We start from the raw sequence: 23,818 nt of genomic DNA on the forward strand, positions 1-23,818 counted from the left end.
TATAGTAAAGCACATTCTAATTGTGTTTTACAAGGTGCTATATAAATGAAGTGTAATACTATTATTATTATTATTATGCATGCTCAAACATCATTCACTGGCTAACCACATGTGTAAAAAGAAAAAGATGAAGAAGCCAGCTCGTCCATCTACACGGGAGCTTGTGTTGGGTCTGAGAGAACTGTCACAGGTCTCTGTGGGAGGCAGAAAGCACACCCTGATAGAGGCCAGTTAGGAGAAATAATGAGCAGAAGAGGGACTTTTTTAAGAGTGATTCACATAAGGGCTTTGCAGCTCTTCACTGAAATGAGTGTTAGCTGTTAATTGTTGCACTGCTGGTGAAACTATGGCCAATCATTCATCAGTCATGTTGCAGCTCGGGAGTTGAAATAACACCATAAGGCTCTTCTCACTCTTCTGTCACACTTTCACCAACCTTTTTTGGAATATGTACCCTCAATGGATCTGCGCACGTTTTGAAGCTACTCTATATATTTATGGCCCTCTCTTTCCCTTTCAGACGGAGCCTTTCAGAACCATTCTCGCCTGCGGACGCCTCCTCTACCGCTCTCCCACTCCCACTCACCCAATCATCAGCACCATGCGGCCTCCATTAACTCCTTGAACAGGGGAAACTACACACCGCGGAGTAACCCAAGCCCTGCGCCTACAGACGGCTCTGTCCCTCCTGAGGGTCCGGCCAGTGGTCAAGACTCCGGCAGCACGCAGGACAACTGGCTGCTCAACAGCAACATCCCCCTGGAAACAAGGTACCCTGTAACTTATCTCCCTGACAATGTATAGAGATGTTGGCAAGTCTGAGCTTGACTTTTTCATGCTGTCTGCTCCATATTTAATTACTGCAGTGCTTACAAGGAGCAAAGTAAGGACATGAGAATATCCTGCTAGGGGCAAAGGCCTACGTTTTGAGATGAACGGGATTTTGTGGCAAACAAGAGAAAAGTTCTGCTTTTGGGTCTTTGTCTGATGTTAGCAATCCTAACATTGAGTAATTACGATCAAGTTGGATATGAAACGGTTCTTGCTAAATTACATTTGGTCTCCCGTGAGCAGGCGTCATAGCTCCTCCCCTTCAGTCCTGAGTTTTATTTATTACTTTATATTCATCAGTGCCCGTTTCTCAAGCACATTTCTCAATAGGAGGCCCTTGTGTGAAGTGGATCTATCAAGTTTTATTGTAATAAAGGGAATATCTGTAGGTATTTCTTCTGCTGGTGACATCAGGAATAGCATGGCATGTTATTTCAACCCTCATAATGATCACAATAATCTCTCTATAGGCTTCTCCATGTGATCAGGTCACCTGCTAAGCAAATTAAAATATTTTTCTTCTTAGAAGATTTGGTTATATGGATCTATTCAAAGCGATCCAATAGACCTCACCTATAGTGTGTACAGTAAAAACACGCAGCCATAAATGAAAGTGTCGTTGACTGGAGACTAGCTAATAGCTAAGTTGGTACGGCTAAGCACCAGCCATGAATAGAATGACTGTCTCTTCCTTCAGTTTCTGTGAGACGGTTCAGTCAACAGGAAAATGAGCATCAATCTCGGCTGGTGCAAGGACAGTTAGTGGGATAATTAATGATTTCATGTCATCCAGCTCCAAAGTTAATCCTGCACAGGTATTCGCTGTGGAGGAGAAACCAGATGGCAAGGAGAGGGAATCTGCAACAGGCAAGAGGGTTGCTCAAACCACATATGTCGTCTGTATGACCTGTTGTCTTTAAAAAAGATCAACTACTAAAGTTCCAATAATAAAATGTAAACCATTAGTGGACTACACAGACATATGGAGATATTTTAATGTCCCATTTACTTAGTGAACATGAACTCTAATGTCCCTGATGAATTCTACACTGGTAGGTCTTATTCTGCTCTGCCGGTGGAGTAATGCCAGCAGTTGGAAGGCCCTCTCCAGCCTCACCATTTTCTTTAGAATTGCTGCCAAGCACCGTTCCCTCTCTTTATTAAAAGTTGCATTTTTCCCCAGAACACAAGCTTGACAGACTTCACACTGACCTCAAAGGGTCAAAAACAAGGCTTTTCTCTTGTACCACTGAACGTGTTCAGCCTGCCCATTGCATGTGGACAGTTCATTTCTACATTGCATTGCTGCAGGGGGGGGTGCATCGGGGGGGTGAAATGAGACGTGCGCCTCTAGAACAAACTGGTAAAATGTGTTTTTTTGCAACCATTAAATTAAACTCAACTTTACCTAAGGATACTATCCAATGTGGATGCGATGGAAACTTTCAAGATTAAGATATTGAAAAGTGTTTTGTCTGAAATACGTGTTAGAAACCGTAAGTGATGCATTGTTTTCTTCCAATCACAACCTTAAAGGAGCCAGAATACTCTAATGTTTATCAGAGAAGAGCAAGACGCTTGCAGAGAAGGGCAGGGCTCGTACAAAACAAGGTATGGCAGAGCACAAACGAGGGGGAACAATAGAGCTAGATGTTATTTGTCTCTCACTTTTGTAGAAGTAGTTCCATAAGGGCCTTGGTTTCTTTGTCCCACGCCGTCTGTCTTGACCCCCATTTGTCAGTTGTTGTTGTTGTTGTTGTTGTTGTTGCTGCTCGGTGATCACATACTGTATTGCCATTTCTATGTTGCTTGCACGCACATCTCACACTCGCTTCATATCCATCTTTCCACCTGTATGTAGAAACATAGCAAAGCAGGCATTCCTAGAGACTTTACAGGACAACCTCATTGAGATGGACATTCTGGCATCAGCACGCCACGATGCCTCGTACAACGACGGGTATGTTGCATGTTTGCTATCTGGCTCACGCCACTGTCACAATCTGCTTTGCCATGAAAACAATCTGTCCATCAAACATCCCGTTTTGAAATGCTGTCAATCACCAGCGTGCGCCTTCTGCAGTGCACACAATCTTTGCCATGTTTGTCCCTTCCCTGTTTGATACAAGCAACAATTTGCATCAAGTCACATTGTTGGGTTGTATTGCTTCTGATTAATGTTAATCATGACTGCTTTATGAAACACAGTTACCCATGTTATCTCCTATTGCCTGAATAGGATATGCCAGCGATTTGTCCTGATGTTTTATAAATAAAATATGGTCTCAGTGACTTTCCACATCATACATTGTAATGTGACACTCAATCACGTCTATGTCACTGTCGCTCAGGAGCTTTGTGTAAACTTGTCAGTAAAATGGCCTTGACAACAACGCCGCCACCACCGGCTCTCTGATGGACCGATCATGTGGCTTTTGGACATGCAGCTTTACACATGTTTTTCTTCAAGGGCGAATAAATCTGCTAAAACTCCTCGCTGCAACCGTATATGCTGTATCTCTCCTGTGGACAGCCTTGACACATAGTTACCGGGAATTACTCAGCACCACGCAAGGATGAATACATAAACAAGAGCCAGCTGCGGTCGCTAGTCCTGTAAATTAGATTTAATATTGATTCGCAGTTTCGACTGAGCAAAAGCCAGTATGGTTTAGCATTCTCACTAATCTAGTAGAAGGGTGACTATGGTAACAGTATTGAATGTGCTTGCAAGCAGAATTACTCACCAGTGGAAGGACACACAGCAACCTACAGTGTTGTGATGATAGACCTCCCTTAGAAATGAGGGTTCTCTGTGAAGACTAACAGCACTTTTTTTTTTCCTCCCAGGCACTTCCTGTTCAAACCAGGTGGAACATCCCCAATGTATTGCACAACATCACCAGGATACCCTTTGACCTCCAGCACGGTGTACTCGCCTCCCCCGCGCCCTCTGCCCCGTAACACCTTCTCTCGACCCGCCTTCAGCCTGAAGAAACCCTACAAGCACTGCAACTGGAAGTGCGCCGCTCTCATCGCCATTCTCATCTCAGTAACTCTGCTGTTCCTGTTGGCCTACTTCATCGGTGAGTCACCTTTGAACGCCTCTGCACGTCGGGGTGAGCGCCTCTACCTATCCGCCCCCGGCCCCACCTCTCACTTAACTGCAGACACAGGATGAGTCCATGCTCTATTATGTTCCCTCTCTCATCCGTTTTAATAGCGTTGAATCTGCACTGCGCTTTATATGAGCAGAGTTATATAGGGACTCACAGATTGACTCCTCGCCCACGCACCTCGTCTGAAATAACATTATCGTTCATAGATTGGGTTGACTGAATTCAAAGAGATGGGCAATCCAGTTTCTTGCTCTTTGAATAGGTCAGATAGGGAATTAATTAAAAAGACATCAGCCATCACACAGGAGAGGACTTGCATGTTTAAAATATTCCTCTTATTTCATTTAAGATTCCCTGACCAGCACACTCGGGTCCCAGTTGGGTTAAGGACTATCAACTGTGAAATCTGAGTTCTGCTATTAAATCAGTTCTTGTCTTTTTGACTGCCGTCGTTCCCGAAGGAAATGATATCCATATACGGAAATACGGTCTCTTATTCATTTGTGTGATCCATATACAGAGTGAACTGAAGAAGCAGTCAATAAAGACGCAAAGTAGAAAACTAGAAAGGGAAGTTGAATGTACATGTAATTGGATCCTGCAAGTAATCGTCGTGATGTGGTTTCTCAGAGATCACTTGTTGTTTGTGTTCCCAACGGTTTTTGTGCTGATTATCTTTCTGGTCTGTCCAACCATCACTTAGCGACCCAGATCAACTTCTGTTTATTACAGTAATACTAGTAAACTTCACAAGTGACAGTGATTTATTTGAGTCGCAATTTTTAAATCAATCAGGGGAAGCATGAGATAATGTGTTATTATTACTTAAAAACAAAAAAGAGATAGAGGAGAGTTCACAGCTGCACAGCAACCAACAAGAACAGCAGCATTTGCAGTAACAGTGTGACCACGTAGAGAATGTTGGTAGGTCAAAAAGTCTAATGAAACCTGGGAGTTTGATGGATTCTGGGGCATTCAAGGCCACGTAGCAACATGTTTGGGGTCATGGGTGAGGTAAGTAAACCACACGTTGACTGAATTAGTGTGCTATGAGCTTGGCTAAGGTTGGAAATATGAGAGTTTAGAGGATTTTAAAGGAATGAGTGAATAGGTTCGGGACAAGCTTCTTAAAATGTATGTTCTAGGTTGTGTCATTTAGCAGACAGTTCCAATGATTGGGTGATCTACATGAAAAAGCTGGCAGTACCCTTTTCTTACCGTTTTTACAAATTCAAATAAGGAGTTAATTCATACTTCTGTTTAATATATTTCTCCATATATGCATCTGATTGTCTTTGAATACCTGTTTAACATATAAATGGGTACACTGTTGAATACGTTCATTTTTTTTGTTAATGCAAGGCTGGTGAGCACATTGTATTTCATAGTCAATGACAGAACAGCCAGATCTCTCTGCCTTCATCAGTGAGATAAATGAAATCTTCATTGAGGACATTTATTAAAGATATGCATCATGCTGTAACAATCACAGAGGTAATCTTTTCTGCTTCTCTTTGAGGCCAAACATATTTTTGGGGGGTTTCCAGAGCCATTTAAATTGTTTAATTTGAAATTTGGAACAGCTCTAAACTAACAAAAAAAGAATGATCTGGTTGCTGCTAATGGTTATTATCTACATATCCAGTCATTTATAACCAGTGACGTCGGGTGTGGCAAAGTTCTGGTTTGGCTTGTGTTTAGCACCGGCAGTGGGGTTTGCTGTAGAAGTAGAGATACGTGTGTACAGTTTACTGCTTTGACTTGGCCAAAAGCCAGAGAGCCCCATCAGCCTGACAATGCTTAATCAGACTGTGTAATTATACCCTGCAAAAACTCAGACCATCTCCTGATGCACCACAAGTAAACATGTTGGAGACCAACCCTCACCCTGTGATCGGAATTTCCAATCAAGAACGAGGGCCATATTTAATTAAAGGCTGATGAAAAAATACATTTAATTTCAAGTGCAATTAATTATTGAGGCCTGTAATTGGGAACTCCGGGTGAGATGTCTAATGAACCCAATTATGCCGCGTGACAGATGTTTTGACTTGCAGCATGGTTTTATTTTGTCACAGCTTTGTAAATCGGCACTTTTTGAAGTGCAAAAAGGTCGGGGGTTTAAGATGGCACTATTTTCTCTGTGGTCGCTCGCTCATTAGCACATTTGTTATATGTTCCTCATTTTAAGGTCATCAGTATCCTCCTGTGTTCATATCTATTCACGCTGGGTATCTAGCCAAGGACGGAAAAGTTGGGCCCCAGAAATGTTTTTTCACTGCATGATCATCCAACTCCGAAAAGGCACCTCTGCAACACAGATTTGACCTGTTTGTCTGTCTTTCAGTATGTTGAGATATCACTGCTTTGTTTGATTTGTATTTTTATTTTCCCACTCCGATATTTGCTTTATCTTGGTTTGTCAATATGATGTTACTCTCAATGGACAAAAGCTATGTTTTCTTAGTTGTAATCTTAGATAAGTACTGCTATTTTTTTTTTTATCAATCTTGGATATTACCTTTATCTCAAGACTAAAATCATTCAAGTGTGCAATGCATTACCTATAATACCCAATATGTATTTGAAATGCAGCATCCACGTCCGATGATGCACAGCTACTTACTCCAGCTAGGTCTGCTAGTGTGTCTGTCCAAGCAGGTGTTTGTTTTCTAATGTGATATGTAACTTTGCATGTATTATATGGATGCAAAAGAACTGTATGTTTATGTTACTGGCAAACATCAGTTGAAACAATGGGCATTCCCACATCCTTGCTTATAATCAGTGGACATTTAGCACCATATTTCTCACAAGCATATAGCATTACACCTCTAGTTGTGGATTGTTGCAATCATAGCTTTTACATTTTAGGTTGTTGTACTTTGCAGCACATATTGATCATTTCTACAGTTATTAAAGTCACGGTGATAGGGTTGAAACACAATGGAGTATTCATGTGAAATTATTTGTTGAGCTACATTGAACTTATTTCCAAGTTGTACCGGAAAACCATGCCAATTAAAAAACGTTATTCTTCACTGCAGGGCTACAAGAAAAAACCTATTGCATTTCTTGGCCATTTAAATTCTTTTAAAGTCTGACCTGCCGATTCTTATTTGTTTTTTCTAAGACTTGACAGCAAAGCTCAAACAATAATTTCAACCAACCCGAAGACGGTGCAAACCATAAAGAAAATCCTAAATGTTATCCTTTTACTTTACATTGTAATGTGACACTCAATCACATCCATAGTGGTTATTTGCATAACAACACAATACAAATGATAAGACAATAAATGATTTTTGAAGACACTTGCCTTGATTAAAGTGAAACGCTTTTTTGATGATAGACTGAAAATTAAAGTAACAGCATAAACATCTTTCATTATTGTTTTTTGTGTCTAAAGAAATATAGCATGGCAATGGTGCTACAAATCAGTGAATTTATTTACACAGTAATATACATTTATTTAGTAATTAAGTTATTTCCAATGTGAATATTGAAAAGCTTGATTTGCACCAGACTTGTAATAGCCCAATTCTGACAGAAGGAAATGCATTCGCCCAAACTCAGACATTGCCAGTCACTATGTTATGTTTACTTTAGTGTGTTATTTTTGTTTAGTTTTGAAGATAATATTTTTGGCAACCGGAGATGTGTGCACTATAAATACTCAGCTACTAAGGCACTCCTACAGTACTTTATTTATTAATAACACAGCATTACCGTATAAGAATGACAGGTGGCTGGGAAGTTATTTGCCTTTTGTGTGCAATTTATAATTATTCATAACATAATGAGTGCACAGGAATGCTGGCAGATGACCCACAGCAATAAGCGCTGTATTTTTCCTCGGATTGGCTGAGAAGTCTTCTCCTACAGTACCTCTGTTACCTAATTGGCACATGGCGTGACCCAACTTCCTGCCAAGAGATAAGCGAAAGGAGGGCACAGTGTGTGCTCAGGACAAAATGGGCGATTCTATGGAGTGCAGTGCTCTTGACAGGTCAGTGGCATCGCTGGAACACAGACGCAGCTTGTCTCTGCCAGTGGCCATCTCATTAGAAGTGTCTTGTTACTCCCACAACCTGTCTTCAATTTTGCAGCCAATTGCAGCAACTTTCTGAGCTTCGCCGCACGATGTCTGCAAAGTCTGGAAAGCAAGCAAAACTAAATCAGGAGGCTTTTCACTGGCTCCGGTCCAATGCTCTGCATATCTGAGATACCAAGAAGGCGTTGAAGAAAATCTTAGGATTTAGGATGGGAGGGGGACGCCTCTTCAACCGTTTTCCATTAGAGGCCTCAGGGACGGACTGGATAAAGAATGGGGCTCACAAAGACGTGATTACGAGGACACTTGGAATGACACCGTGCTTGGTGACTTTGCGTTGGATCTGCCAGAATCATAGTGACTCTTTTTTTTTCTTCATTTCGCCAGTCGATGTAGAGCTACAAATCAAAAGAAGTGTCTTTCTGGAGCTTACAAAATGACAAACAAAGCCATCTGTCCCCTCATTGGTTGGCACTGGGACGGACGCAGAACAGGTGCTGGTGTTGCAGTTGAACTGGATGATTTTAGGGATCGTTTGTGTTGTGTTTTGGGTAACTACGCCGTTGTTGCCCACCTTTCTCCACAAATCCATCAAAAATATTTCAGTAAACATATGCTACTGTTTTTCTAGTGTGTGTGTATGCTCACAATATTTGGTTTTGTGCACATCTAATTTCATAATACATTAAAAAAAGAGACTACTTAAAGAGCTCTACATGGGAGAGCAAGGCGGGGTGATGTTCTCTAATCCATCCACAATTCCTCCGGAAATGACTTGATGTATTCGATTCATCAGTTTCAGTCAATTTGAATTTAACAGCTGAGCTTGGTCAGCTTTCAACGGCTGTAGGATTTTGAAGTGTAGAGATTGCTTAATGAAGCAACTTGCGGTATTCTGTTTGGTAATTGATCAATAAAGCACTTTTTTTTTTACTAATGAAGTTCTGTTGATGCTGTTTGCACTAGGCTGCGCTTTCGTGCTTTTTTAAATCTGAATTTTGCTGTCCTTTGTCTGTGATGCACCGGATTCTGCTGCACTTTCTGGAATATTCATATTCAGATATCGTAATCAGACATCAACATCGGCTCCCTTGTCACTGATACCCGATCCAGCTATTTGAGTCATACTTAAGATGCAGTTAGTTGGAATTCCTTGTGCTTTTAAAATAATCCCAATATTTCAATAGCAGACATGAGACTACAGGAAGTGCAATAGGTCCTGACTAAATTGACATAAGAGTAAAAAAAAAAAAAAATAGATTTTCAGGATCCCAAGATTATAATGTGCTCACCACATTGTCTAACCTGTATGGGATGACACCTCAAACCTCTGTTTTTTCCCAATGTATCTAAATAATAATAACAGTCACTGACGGGCATATTGGTGACATGAAGTAGTTTATGTTCTTGTAAAAGTTTTTAAAAAAAGATACCAACATTAAGAGGACTAGAGGGGTCTTTCTCCCTGCTTCAATCTAACACTGTCAGATAATGTCACTCTTTATAATTGTATTGTGTTTTTTTAAGAGCTTAAGAGAACCAACAAACCAATAAAATGGCAATATTGAGTTTCTGGGCCTTTTCTGCTGACTGTTGACTTCCAAGGTGGCTTTTGCCTTGCTAAGCTCGTCTTGTCCATTTTCTTATTGGTGATCTGTCATGGTCAGCCCCTCCCCCTCTGTTCTGCTCTCCGCTGCCATTGTTCCAGAGGACATTCCTTTTGTCGACCTTGTAAAATATCATCATGCTTCAGCCACTATGTTCACATTGAAACACCCTGGTGTCTCCCTGCTGATGTGTTTTTTTTCTTTTCTTCCTTTTGTCCCCTAATTTTGCAAGGGAGGGGAAAGGTAATGGGGTTGGAAAAATGACAGGGCACTGGGGATGGTCCGTGGCGATGTTGGTGTGGTGAGACAGATGTTGTCCCACGAGGTCAGGACAGCATTCATCTTCTGATCGCACTGCTCAGCACTTTTGAAAAAACACGCCATTAACCATTAAACCACGTATTGTTCTTTGTTCTTTGTTCTTTACTTCCTGTGCCTCTAGCTCACAGCTGTCACCTTTGGATAATTACCCCCCAACCCAGAAAAACAAAAAGTTTCCTGAGTTTTTAGGGGTTACTTTCAATGCAATTTAGAGAGTAATAAATTAACTTCATCCAAGCAAAGAAATGATAGTCTTTACATGAATGGATTCTGAACTAGTTTTTATGTTTGATATTTCAGCCATGCACCTTTTTGGATTAAACTGGCACCTGCAACCGATGCAGAGACAGATGTACCAGCTGTCAGAGGACAACACAAGTGGCCTACCGTTTCCTACTGACCTGAACTTGCCACCACTAGGCAACACAGGATTGGAAATACCTAACCGCAAGAGAAAAGAAGAGAGTAAGTGCCTGTTTTTATTCAGGATTATTCATTTTTACTCATGAATTTTGTCAACTGATAATTAAATCTTCCTGAATGCATCACATATTTTCTTTCTCCAGAATGATTTGCATAACTCTCAGTTTACTGTAGTACGCTGTTGCACCAGCGTTGGAAGAGAACAACATTCCACAAGGAAAAAAAAGTTTTTCAAATCTTAAAGGTTTAATTATGACATTTTGGAGTTCAAGCAAGTCTGTTATTATTTTGTCATCCAGTATCTCATTGTGTTTACTCGTCTCCATGGTATGCAGAAGGATCTGCATTGTAATCCTATGAAAGTTGTTGTAAGTGGGAAAGTGCTATTTGTTCCTGGAGGGAGAAAATGGGGGCAGCTTACGGGACCGAGTATCCAGGGGCTGGAAGGGGATTAGCCACTCTGTCCTCTTCAGAACGGATGTGATCCTTTCATCTCCTAGTCTGGGCTTCCTTTTCCTGGCAGCCAAAGAGAGCATGTGCTCACCCCACGGTACCAACTGCTCGACTCAAGAAAAGTTTGCTCCGCTACGTTCTCGAACAAATGGGCCCAGATTTAACCATGTGATTTTCCACTGGCAGAGTACAATAGGTAGGAGGTCATTACCATATAGATGAATCCAGGACTTGTCTTTTCTCATTTACCAGACAGCTGAAAGTGTGTTTAGCTTACAACAAGCCCAGCTACAGCGAAGCTTTAGACCCTGCACGGCACCCACCGCTGATAGGAAATCAATAGCCATAGTTTTCCAAATAAGTCTCATTCTGCAGCGCTGTCGCCAAAAACAATGATGAGCTATCTGATGTTTCTCAAGGTGATGCAGATGCGTTGAAATGCAGTCGAGTTTCTCTCTTCCTGAGTCTTTCCAACGAAGCATGATGCCGTAGTTAAAGCCTGCAGAACAACAACCATTTATTTAACCATGAGGCCCATTATCATCCTTCTCTCTTTATGATTTATTTAAACAGTCTGATGAGTGCACCATTAACGTGCTGCATGAACACCAACACACCCCAATGTGTGTTAAAGGAGCCCGTGTGTTGTAGCATTATGTAAAGCCCCGATCTAGGGAGAGTGTGCTCTGTCTGAAACCCTTCGCCACTCATGGACTTTTGAGAACACCGCCATCTGCCACTCGGTGCGTAACCTAAAGCTGTGTCTGCCACCAAGTCCTCGGGGTAGTTTGTATGGGCGTCTGCTTTAGTAGACATCGGTGCTGAAATTAGCTCCTCTACATGAGCAAGCAGATGTTGTGATTTCCACGGAGTCCAATATAAGGTGTATTATGCAGCATATGGACGACTCTTGGCAGTGGATGCACTAGTACGTACCTGAGCAGGTTTATAGCATTAGAAAACCTTCCCTGCCATAATTCCAATTTTCACTTTATTACTTTTATTTAATTATTGTATTTTATCACAGTGTTGAAGCAGTTGTATTTTCTCTTACCATTTCCACTCCATATGTTCAACCTTTTAAATCACAGCGTTAGAATCTTTCACCTTGATGAACATCATTTATTAAATGTGTACAGATTATAAAAAAATAAAAAAATAAACTTGCCATCTTTGAGTTTGCAACCTCAACAAAATTAACAAAGTTTGATCCCCAGTTTAATGATAGGATGGAACTCCTTTTAAATAATAATGTGTTTAAGGACCCGACTGGTGTTCAATTAGATTATTCTTCCCCTCCTCCCCTCCTGGAATTTGGACTGGAATGGCTGGCAATGGTCAGAGGTCTCATTCATAATGGTTCTTTCTCTGGCTGTCAGTGATGTGATTGAATATCTGTGATATGGTCAGACTATCATCTCCCTCGGCCCTCCACATGTTGGATTAATGGTGTGATCTCTTTGACCGATTTACTCTCTGTGCAATGCAGGCAAATTGGACAGCCTGTTCCCAGATGACAGCTATATAGATATGGGAGAGATTGACGTGGGGCGCAAGGTCGCGCAGCAGATTCCCCCCGGTATCTTCTGGAGGTCCCAGGTCTTCATTGATCATCCCATGTACCTGAAATTTAACGTGTCCCTGAGCAAAGATGCCTTAGTGGGAATCTATGGAAGGAGGGGCCTACCTCCGTCACACACACAGGTGGGAAATACTGCTTTGTCACTATTGGTAATCTTATTGTGTTCTGTTATGACTAGCGGGTGCATGAAAGGAGAGGTTTTAAATCTAAATGTTTGTAGGGCTGTAAGTTACTAAATGTTTGTGTGTTCTGTAACAAATCGTGATATCTTGTTTGCGAAAGACAAAATGTAAAACCGTATAAAACAATTTCCAATCCTGTCTGCATTTTAAAGGATTCAGCCCCTTTTCCCATTCTTCCGCTGCCACAGAATATAAATTAGGATATGGTATAAACAAATCCATCTAACTGTGTAGGAATGTTTTGAAAATAAAAACTCATAAATCTCTCTATTGTATTATAAATCACTTTATTTGTTCCAGAAAGGATTTTAAGCGCTTTTCCTTCAGGTTCAATATCATCAATGATTCACACAAAGATACAGGACTCAGGAACCAAGAAAGGGAGGCCCATCCAGGCTCAGCACAGAATCAGATATAGCGTGTGATTAATCAGATCTGACTGCTTGGTTCACAGAGTTAGATCGCTTTAAACATAGGGAGTTCAACACATTGTTCATAGCAGGCTTTGTGTTTGCATTAATGTCCAGTGTGATTTATTCTTCAGTCAAAAGATCCTGTTTGTCTCTCTTCTGTATTTTTGAATTCAAAGGAAATGTAGAGTGTTGGTGCTGTGTCTGATCACACTTAGTGGCAGAAGAGTCCAGATTCCTTCCTTATGTAGATGAAAATGAACTGTCCTCTCATTGAGTCACCACTAATATGAAGCCACTTTCCAGTTGTTTTTTTTCTCACTTTAATAGTTTTAAGCACGGCTCTCATATAAGACATGTGGATTAAGAAATTATCACAGCCCATCCAGCCACGATGTGCCAAGATGTACTCAAGCTCCTCTGGAATGATGAGTTATTCATGCAGACGAAATGATGCACTGCTTTAAAGAGGGGCTGAAAGCACTCACGTCTCACGTGTCACTCTAATGGCGTCTGCGGTCCATCCATCAGTCTTTCTCACTCTCTGTACGTCTGTCCGCAGTTCGACTTTGTGGAGCTCTTGGACGGGCGCCGGCTCCTGGCCCAGAACATCCACGGTCTGGAGGGGCCCGTGGCGATGCAAAGGAGCCTGGCGCCCATCACCACACACGACACAGGCTTCATACAGTACATGGACTCGGGCATCTGGCACCTGGCCGTCTACAACGACGGGAAAGACACTGAAACTGTTGCCTACCTCACCACCGCCATAGGTGAGCACCCTGGGCCTGACTTGCTGCTGAAACCTGTAATAGAAGTCCACATAATCACTATAATACCAACCAGCAGCAAACAGCCCAGACATGGGGCAGTTTTCAGCAGATTTCAATAGCCAAGGAAAGTGAAGGTTAACCAAGGTGAAGTTGAATGTGACAAAAATCAGGACATCCATGCTATCCTGCCATGCCCCTGAGTAGGGCATTGAGAGATCATAATATCCTCATTAGCCTGAGTGTCTCCCGAGCGAATCAGGGGTCCAGCTTCTGGCAACCATTTGCATACAATTCAAAGTATGATTGTACCCTCCTGCTAGTGCCGTTTTTGATCATGATTTGCTCCAATTTCCATCTACTTTACATATATCAAAGTAGGGAAGACATCTCCCTCCGACTAACTGTGCGTGGAACACAGCCTTGTTTCAGACACGGGTCCTTCTCTCGCCGAGGTGGTTTCGTTTAGTGCGCTCCTCTTTGTTCTCCTTAAAGTGCCGTTGATTGGCACCTCCGCATCAGGCAAGGTGTAAGAGGGCCTGAGGTGTCGACTTTCACAGGGATGGCAGCTGGGAGCTGTTCTCACATGCTCTTTAATTAAAAGCTCCTGGGCCAGAGTCCATCTGTGACAGAGGCTGTGCCAGGCAGCAGATCGATGAGAAGCTGTCCTCAACACCAATGTAACACCAATTGGTGACAGGCAAGAGACACCTATTCTCCTCCCCCCCCCCCCCCCCCCCCCCCCCCCCCCCCCCCCCCCCCCCCCCCCCCCCCCCCCCCCCCCCCCCCCCCCCCCCCCCCCCCCCCCTTCACACCACACACACACTTACTGTGCCAAGAACAGCTGTAATTCAATACTTAATATATGATATGACACAAGGGAGTCAGGGCCATGTGTTAACTTCTGCTTGTTTCTTCTTGACTGGGTGTGTGTGAAGGCCTCCTGTGGTTTGCATCATAGAAAACACAACCTCTGCAGATCGGGTATTCCGGGCAACAGATGGGGAATTGGGAGAGGACGGAGTGGGGCAGAGTTAGTCAGAGCCAGTCAGAGGTAGAATTCTGCCTCTGTTGATTTGTATCAGAGCTGATCTGCCCAGAGGAGCTCAGAGGGAGACAGAGGGGCCCTTTCTAAAATGGGTCACCGGTTAAGTGCCCTTCAGCAGAAATTGAATCTCACCAACTGCCTGAATTGTATTGAGCCGTGGCGGGATAGAGTTGACCTTCAAATAATGCAGCCCGGGCATAGAAATACATGTGAACAATATCTAGAAAAGGTGCACTGAGAGACACAAGCAGCATTGTTCATAAGACACTGACAGTAAAAATATTTCCAACAGTGTTGGTAGGGCAACATGTCTTATTTTACCGTCAGTGTCAGCACCTTGTGCTCTTAACCTGAAGTAACATGAAAGGTTCGCCTGCTGCACACAGCCATGCCGTAATACATCTGGGTGGATGGAGCGTGCCTGTCTTTAATCTGGGCTCCTCGGCTCCTCATTACTTGGCTCTGGCTCCATGGCAATGTGAAACGGGTCCCGCTGAATGTTTTGTATCACAGCCTTCTGGGCCATTTGTCCCCGCTGCCTGGTGCCAGACATGCTTCAACCCAGACACAGCTCCCTGTACAGGCCAGCAAAGCGTCGCGATTCAAAAAGCCAGCACCAATGTCTTACTCTATATCCTGTCTCACCATATAGCAGAGGCTCTCTCTCTCTCTCTACGTCCGCACAACCACCCATCATTCAAAGATGCTGAGCATCCTCAGAGAGCATGGCAAGGCGCTGATTAAACCTGCTTACTGGATGATACTCTGTCCCTCGTCGACTGGAGAGGACTCACACAATAGTTAGCTCCCCTGATGTGAAAGGGTAATGAATTTCAATGGAGCTCAGCTTGAATCCATGATTTATGCGTTGGCCTATGTTGAGTATGTGGCTAAGAGATATTCATGGCCTTCCCTCGCTGCTCTCAGAGGAAACGCAGCCAACAGACATTCGTAAAGGGAGAGCTCACTTCGTTAACAGTGTTGGATTTGACGGTTTGTTATTCGGCAAATAAATACCTGCGATTAGCGGCACATTAATGTAGCATGACTGCGCCCATAATCTGTCAGCGGATTGAAGTTTGAGATAAGATTCTTTTTTAAATTATTTATTGTAGGATCTTTCATTGCCTCGGTTGGTGAACGTTAAATTACAAGCCCCGCTTAGTATTTCTTTTTTTGTCCCTATATACATGAGCTGCAAGATTCATGCCAAGAATCTCTTCTGCATAATTGTACTTCTGGGAGGAATTTTAATGGCCACACACACGCACTGCTGGTTTCACTAGCTCTGAGCAATAAAAAAAAAATAAAAAAAGCCAAGGGCTCCTAGTGTAGGTAGATGTTCTTGGTGGAATCCATCAAAACCCCACCAAAATGCTGATTTGGCTCCACCACCCCTGAGGACAGTCTACCCTGCATCCCCACACTAACCCGACATGTCAAAGGCAAGCCTGCAGCACAGAAAGCATCAGTAGCACTTCTGTATTTCTGGTCGCTCTCTCTCTCTCTCTCTCTCTCTCTCTCTCTCTCTCTCTCTCTCTCTCTCTCTCTCTCTCTCTCTCTCTCTCTGTGTCTTGCATTGCATCCTCAGTGATGATTGACTCTCCAGAGTAAGGGGAAGCTGAATCCAAGGCTCACATTTCTAGCCCATTGTGGAGCACAAGAGACTCTTTGTTCTGTAAGTTTTGCCTCAGAGCCTCTGCTGCCTGAAGGCAACGGACAAGATTGAATATTTTTCAGGACCATTTCAGGCTTAATTCAGCGAGCGTCATGTTTCAGAATCCCGCTGCTGTCGAGCGCCTCAGTGGTCACTCTGATTTCTAATAAAAGCGAGTGTCAGAACACGGTAGTAGAAGTAATCATTTTGACAATTCATTTGATTATGTTGTGGGGGATCAATAGAGAAAATGACAGAGTGTTGTGCTGATTGTATGCCTCACACAGAAATGCTCTCAAACAAAGGACGATAATAATAATAATAATAATAATAATAAGCTACACTGTCAGTTGGAGCTACTCCAGTCACAACTAATGATGCGGATACAGTACGGAAAAACACTAAAGTAATATAATATGGCTTTTATTCAAAATGTATTAATTTATTTTTTTAGAAAAGTAATGTATTTGTATGCAGCTGGAGCGGCTTATTATATATTTTTGTAATGCCTTGTAAGCAGGTAACTAGAGCTCACATGTTTCTGCTATCACAGCTAAATCATTTCTACATTCGGGCCATCAAAAGGAATGTGAATGTTCTACTTGTTTTCAGATCTAATGGTTGCAATTGTTTCACAAGCATTATTTATTTTTACATTGACATGCTAAAATACAAAACAGCACTTAGTCTTACATTTTTTTTAATGCCCCCGTCTCTCCGACACCAATGTTTGATTTGAGCCCAACTACATTTTGACAAGCTGCCAAGATACCTTGTGTATATTCCAGTGCAATTTCAATTGTTTCATTTAGTTAATTAATTATTTTTTTATCCAGAATGGTGGGCAGGTTGTTTTTCAAAGACCCAATTGATAATAAAAATGAAAGAACACGTTAAAATACAGCTGTTACATTTAACACCATAAATCACTGTTGACTAGTATGCTATGTTCACAAAACAAAAGAGGGAGATGAAACGTGTATGTATATATACATATACATATACATATATATATATATATATATATATATATATATATATATATATATATATATATATATATATATATATATATGCAGATCATTGTAAGCCAGATAGAGCTTGTATTCATTGTGATGGCCTACTCATTGTTTCTGCCAATACCTCAAGCCAAGTGAAAATCAGACAATAGAAGCGGACATGAGAACATGACCCATGACAGTGGGCATAAAAGAGTCAAATTAGCTTTGTCAAATGATGCATGCCACTTATCACGTCCAGTGCGTTTGCAAATACTGATGAATCCCACTAGTCAAAGCCCAGATGACCGGGACTTCTTTACTCTTTCAGTGAATTCCACCATTTTGGTGTAACATTAGCGACACTAAAAAATGTTTTGCAGTGAAACAGACGTGTTGACAGGATTGGAGCCCCGTTCTTATCACTGTCATTAGCAAAGGCATAATAATCGGCCCAAAGAAAATGAGTGGGAGGAAAATTGTTTTTCAAACCGCATGACTCAGAAAAGCTCCTGATTGCTTGCTGTCTTGCAGATTCCGTTGACGACTGTCCCAGTAACTGCTTTGGGAACGGCGACTGCGTTGCTGGAACATGCCACTGCTTTTTAGGATTCAAGGGACCTGACTGTGGGCGAGGTGAGTCATGACTCAGTCGTAACAACTTTATTGATCCACATCATTCACACATAACGTTTTAGGGTGCCGACCAAATTATATTCACTGCGTGACCAGAGCAAAGCATTTTTAATCTTCCAATTATATTTTATTGTACTTCAGATCTTTGTTATTAAATTAGGCAGTTCTACTCTAGATGATTAATTTGTACCTGGTCCTCTCCTAATGGCGTCTTGTGTCTCGCATAAAGGAACTTTTCAATGGCTGTAAAGGGAAAAGAGTTTTAGATTAAAATACTGATATTGAATCATTCTTTCAATTATTGAAACCAAGGCTGTGTTTATTTTCCACCTAATTAAAAAAGCAACGTAAGGCTGTCTGTTGTAATGAGAGTTAGCTTTAGTCACATCTATACACTGTCATCCGTTATCCGTGTGTTGATCGGCAGCTTTTTTTATTCTTTCATTTACTTTCTACAGACACCAGCCTCTATTGTGTAGATATTAGATATTTTCTGTTTGATTTTGTTAGAATTGGGTCACATCTGCACTGGATGCCAAAGCGCAGTATTTTGGTCTGCACGCCGTACACTGGAGAGGAAACAATTTAGCATTTTGGTCAGAAGCTCATTGTCAGATCGAGGCTTTTTGCACTCACTATTCTTTGAAGCTATGGTTGGAGGGGTCCATTCAAATAGATGTATGCTGTCTGCTCTTTTCAAAGCTGCCTGTCCAGTGCTATGCAGCGGGAATGGTCAATACCTTAAAGGTCGCTGCATGTGTCACAGCGGCTGGAAGGGCTCCGAGTGCGACGTTTCCACCAACCAGTGCATCGACGTCACATGCAGCAGCCATGGGACCTGCATCGTGGGAACCTGCATCTGCAACCCAGGCTACAAAGGGGAAAACTGTGAAGAAGGTGATTGTTTTGCTAAGTCATGCTAATGTGTCCTAAACGTATAAAGTCCAACATGAAATGGCTCATCCTGTTAGTGCATAATGGGAACGGCTATTAAGTTGTTATGGCTTATTTAACAGTTTATATAGTACTGTAGTAAAGACAGGACATCCTTTATGAAAATTGTTGTGGCCGTAACACTTCGAAATATGCATCCTAGGTGACTTTTCCTGTATAAATCATGGATATAAGATGTTACGTTAATGGAAACAGTCCATCTGTTGTCTTAAATTTGCAAAAGTATATGCAAAGTATAATTTTAATCCATTAGGAACTGCACATTCACGGTGCTGGCAGATAAGATTGAAGGAGCCATTGTGTTTGTCAGCTCTTGAAGGCTCTCATTTCAAGATGAAAAATGGACCCTGGGGGTTTGATAAATGGGGCTTTGTGACATCCATAGGCCCCCATTCTATTTTGGGGTGGAGTGTTGGCCATAAGGAGTGGAGGGGAATGTGGACGAGGGCCCTTTAACATTACTACCTTTCTTCCGTGCGACCTTCAGCCACAATGATTAATTGCCAGGAGAGAGTTTCTTGTCAGTTAGCCTCTGATCTTTGTGCCTGGTACCCAAACCATCTGCTAAGAGGCGAGAGATCCTGTTTATCTTACTATGACGGCCTTTATACCCATTTATGTCATGGTAAAGGGAAGCTGCCATGGCGGCACCTCCTGCTCTCAGTATCTAGACATCGCTCCTGCTTGGGGCCCATTTGCCATCTGTGTGTACCATGCAGTTATTGTCTGGTAGGGAATGTTTTTATTTTTATTGTATGCTCCCACAACTCTGGTGCCTTACAAAGCATGTATTCATTTGACAAGATGTCGCAGGAAGAGATGCTATAGAAACACATATTAATTTGATATTTGCATACTAACTGAACTGATGTACTAAACACAGATACAGGGCACGAAACAAAGATGCAGCAGAGGGAAGCAAGTGCAAGGCTTCCTCTGTCGCAGTGATCTTCAAATAATCTGTGAATTAGAGTGGAGCACTCCTAGGAAGTCTGGCTGACGCTCCAGGCTTTTCATTACTTTACCCAGTTTTCTGGTAATGTGGGTTTGGGTTTTTCCAGCTTTGAATTACTCATTCTCGTGGCTCTCATTTGTCCCTTTTTGGAAAGAATTTTCATTATGGGAGTTGATGGGACCATGCCAGCAGGAGCATGCGCACTACCTGTTCTTGGGTACTTGGGTTAATTAGTTTGACTGTAAATCTTGTCTCCTGTTTTGGAGAAAGTCGGCCTCCCCGCTGCATTTTCTCTTAAGTTCCCTCTGTACATTCATCCAGTCGAAGCCGAGCTGCGGCCCACCACAGTTGTCATTCCAGTCAGGCTCAAATAGAGACGCCAGATTGCCTCTGAACGAGGCAAGCAGCAGGGGACTGGTGTGTCTTGACACTGTCTCTTTGCAAACCCTTTCAGTGGACTGCCTGGACCCAACATGCTCAGGCCGAGGGGTGTGTGTCCAGGGAGAGTGCCACTGCTTTGTGGGGTGGGGCGGTCCAGGATGTGAGAGCCCCAGGGCGTCCTGCATGGACCAGTGCTCTGGACACGGAGCGTTCCTGGCAGACACAGGAAGCTGCAGCTGCGATCCCAACTGGACGGGCCATGACTGCTCCACAGGTGAGTGCTTCCCTTAGATGAGAGTACATACTGGCAGCATTCCTTTTCACATACTAGTGCTGAATTAGCTCTGATTACCAAGCAGAACAAAAGTCAATGCATTCACAGAAAATATTGCATCAAAAAAATGACGGTACATATATATTGTTCCCGCTGTTTCCAGCAGTAAGGCTATCATCTTGCACTTATGAATGCAGCAACTTCTTAAAGATGGTCATTGTACCTATTTGAATAAAGCATTATATAAAAAAAGCACCATTTATTTATGAAGTGAGTAAGTAAAGACATAACACATACGATCAGTTGATTGTTTCACTGTTGTATCACTCTGGTCAGGTAGAAACCTGAGTCATACCTATATTTGTAGTTATACACTTCTCAGTTATGTAATCCCTCACACTTATTGATCCTCAACTTCTGAGAAACAGTCAGCACAATCCCTGAATATTTCACAGTATCAAGGATATTTGATCAACCTTCAATATTTGCGATTGTATTGTAATACCTCACAATTGGCATGCAATAACCCTGACATGTCAGTCACTTCATCTCTGATAAAATCTGTATTTTTTATCGGAATTTATTTCCCTGCCTGATTCAATTTAACTTTGACAATTGCTCAGCTCCTTGCAGAAGTAAACAATTCTGCTTGTGAAAACGACTCAATTATTCACATCAATGATCAGTCGGAAGTCCACAGCTATCAATCAAATTGTGGTTGATTTAGCTCGGGATGCATTTCTCTTACGAATGGTTTCATCCTCGAGCTCCACATAGCTGGCAGCCGGAGAAGAGAGGGAAACGCACACATCGGGGATATTGTCAGAGGCATGATCTAATGCAAGCTAATGCTCTTTCTTGAGTTCTGGCTTTCTTCACGTTGGCACAGGGCTCACAGCTGATGATAGCTCTTTTCTGCTCTGGAGGATTGTTCCCATTGTGTTCATTTCGTCCACGGAGAACGTTCTCTCTTGGTAGTCAGAATAGGCTGAGCATAAGATAGTTTTACAGCAAGACTACACCTTCTCGAGGCTTTGAGGGGCACGATTCAGGTTCAGCTCTTGACAGCCTGCTCACATTTACCAAAGAAATATTTTTCTCAGTGAACTCAGGGGTAGATTGTTTAAGAGCTGTCAAATGTAGGTATATAACATCACTTACTTTCATTGTTGGCTGATGCAAAAATTCAAGATTTCCTTTTCTTTGAACGGTAGCCAGCTGAAGAATTTCACAGTTTTGCACTCTATAAAACGCTCATGTGAGACTGTATTAATGTTTTATGATTATTCCCTGGCAGATTTATACTTCAGATAGCTCAGTTTGAACAGGACTGATGTGTTGATAATCAGTTCATGAGCTCTATTTTTGATAAAGGCAGAGTCAGTTGCAGCCGTAAGCTGCTTTCATTCAGACAACATCATTTGTATTCTCACAAAATATTTCTGAAACGAGAGCTTCAGTCCAACAGTCCCTTCGATCCAGGAATCCCTTTATATTCCAAGCATACACAATAACCTACTAGATAATCCCAGGGATTTTGAGGGAAATGGGCAGTTAGTCTGAGTTTGCAATCGTAGAGAAAGGGCTCTGTAAATGACGATGAGTTGGATCTTTATCCGCCTTCATCCTGTTCATTGTCGAGCTTTCTGTGGTCTAATACAACTCTAAGCTCGGTGGTGGAGTAGCACAGATAGCAGCCTATTTTCATACAGTCTGGGGGAAGAAAAAGATGGAGAGCTTTCAATATATCTTTCAAGATTCTTTAATTCCCCGTAATACTTTTAAGTCACAAACTCATTTCCTCATGGGGCTTTGGCACTGAACAACCTGGGTGTGCACAGTTGGAAGTAATGCTGTTACAAGCCATAAAACAATGCCTGAGGTTTTATGTCCTTTAATATGTGTGTTTTTATGTCGTTTTTTGCCATTCTCCCACCCAGAGGAAAGTTTGTTTACATGGCTCTTGAGTGCAAATGCTAACGGCCATCATGGGGATGGGGGTATTTCTCACTGTTGACTCCTCTGGCCACGGATAATGAGGGTTTGCCTGCAGGCTGTAATTGCATCTTTATCACGTTAAAGGTTTCTCCTTTGTTCCAAGTGAACAGTTGTTCCAAGTGAACAGTTGTCTCGCAGTCAGTTTGAGTCTGTTTTCCTTTCGACGAAGGAACTGGTAGGTTAATTTTTTTTTTTTTATTCAACTTCTATGTTAATTAAATCACTCAAGATGCTCATTATGTTCATTAGCAACTGCTCTAAAACGGTGTTAATGTCATCTTTAGGGCCTTCTAGAAAATGAGTGATGAGCAGACCCCTGTAACTGAATCCTGTAATCATCTAATATTCTACATTTCCATGGTGCCATGTTTTTTGCCTGTGTGTGTTTAAGCAGTCATAAGGGGCACCAATCCAAATGCTGCTAGCACACAAAAGTCTCTTCATCAAAAGTCCGGTGTACAATTCGCATTTGCATAGATCAACAAAGGGCTAAACTGCAATAAGCAGGGGTGTTTTTTTGTTTGTTGCTTTTCTAGTTGGTCATGTTATGGTTTGTGGCTGAAAATACCACTCAAATCTAATTTGTAGCCATGACCAAATCAGCTGTTTAAAGGCAGTAATTTACTTATTAAAAGAGTTTACCTCCAGTTAGGCCCCCTGTGGTCACATTTGAATTGGCTTTGCTAATATGCCAGAATACGTGCCTTTTGTTCCTTGTTGCCCACACAACACGACTTTTTAAACACAATAGTTTAGTGAGAGGTGAACATTTCAATGAGATTCATAATAAATATGTCAGCATTTAATTTTCTGTGAGCTTTCGTCCTGTCACGTTCTCCCTCGAGTTCATGAGACGCGGGTAATGTCGCGGGCTCGATCGCAGCCTGTCAGGGAGGTCTTTCAGCTGCCACACAAAAGCGTCAGCCAAGCTTTTCTGTGGCTCTGTCTCTCAGTCACCTTCATTCAAAAAATGTACTTCTTCCCCTGGCGCACTGCACTCAGGTAGAGTAAAAACAGCATATTGACATCTCATACCTTGAATCCTGCCCTGAATATGCCTTGAATAATTTAGTGGAGTCGTACTTCCTCCCTATAGTGTATTTTAACGTGGCAGAGCTATGAACTCAGCATGTACAACAAAAACAAAGTATGTTTACAGTTTAAT

General features: G+C 42.1%; 1 protein-coding gene across 1 annotated transcript in view; it reads left to right on the top strand.

Moving 5' to 3' along the window:
• tenm4 (teneurin transmembrane protein 4) overlaps positions 1–23,818 on the top strand; it is a 144,013-nt gene that overhangs the window by 70,642 nt on the left and 49,553 nt on the right. The window contains 9 exon segments of the mRNA XM_034548396.1: positions 521–770; positions 2,693–2,791; positions 3,682–3,917; positions 10,233–10,397; positions 12,298–12,512; positions 13,545–13,755; positions 17,990–18,091; positions 18,794–18,988; positions 20,455–20,655. Coding sequence (XP_034404287.1) covers positions 521–770; positions 2,693–2,791; positions 3,682–3,917; positions 10,233–10,397; positions 12,298–12,512; positions 13,545–13,755; positions 17,990–18,091; positions 18,794–18,988; positions 20,455–20,655 — 1,674 coding nt within the window.

This window comes from Cyclopterus lumpus, chromosome 13, assembly GCF_009769545.1.
Source record: "Cyclopterus lumpus isolate fCycLum1 chromosome 13, fCycLum1.pri, whole genome shotgun sequence".
NCBI classification, from domain to species: Eukaryota; Metazoa; Chordata; class Actinopteri; order Perciformes; family Cyclopteridae; genus Cyclopterus; species Cyclopterus lumpus.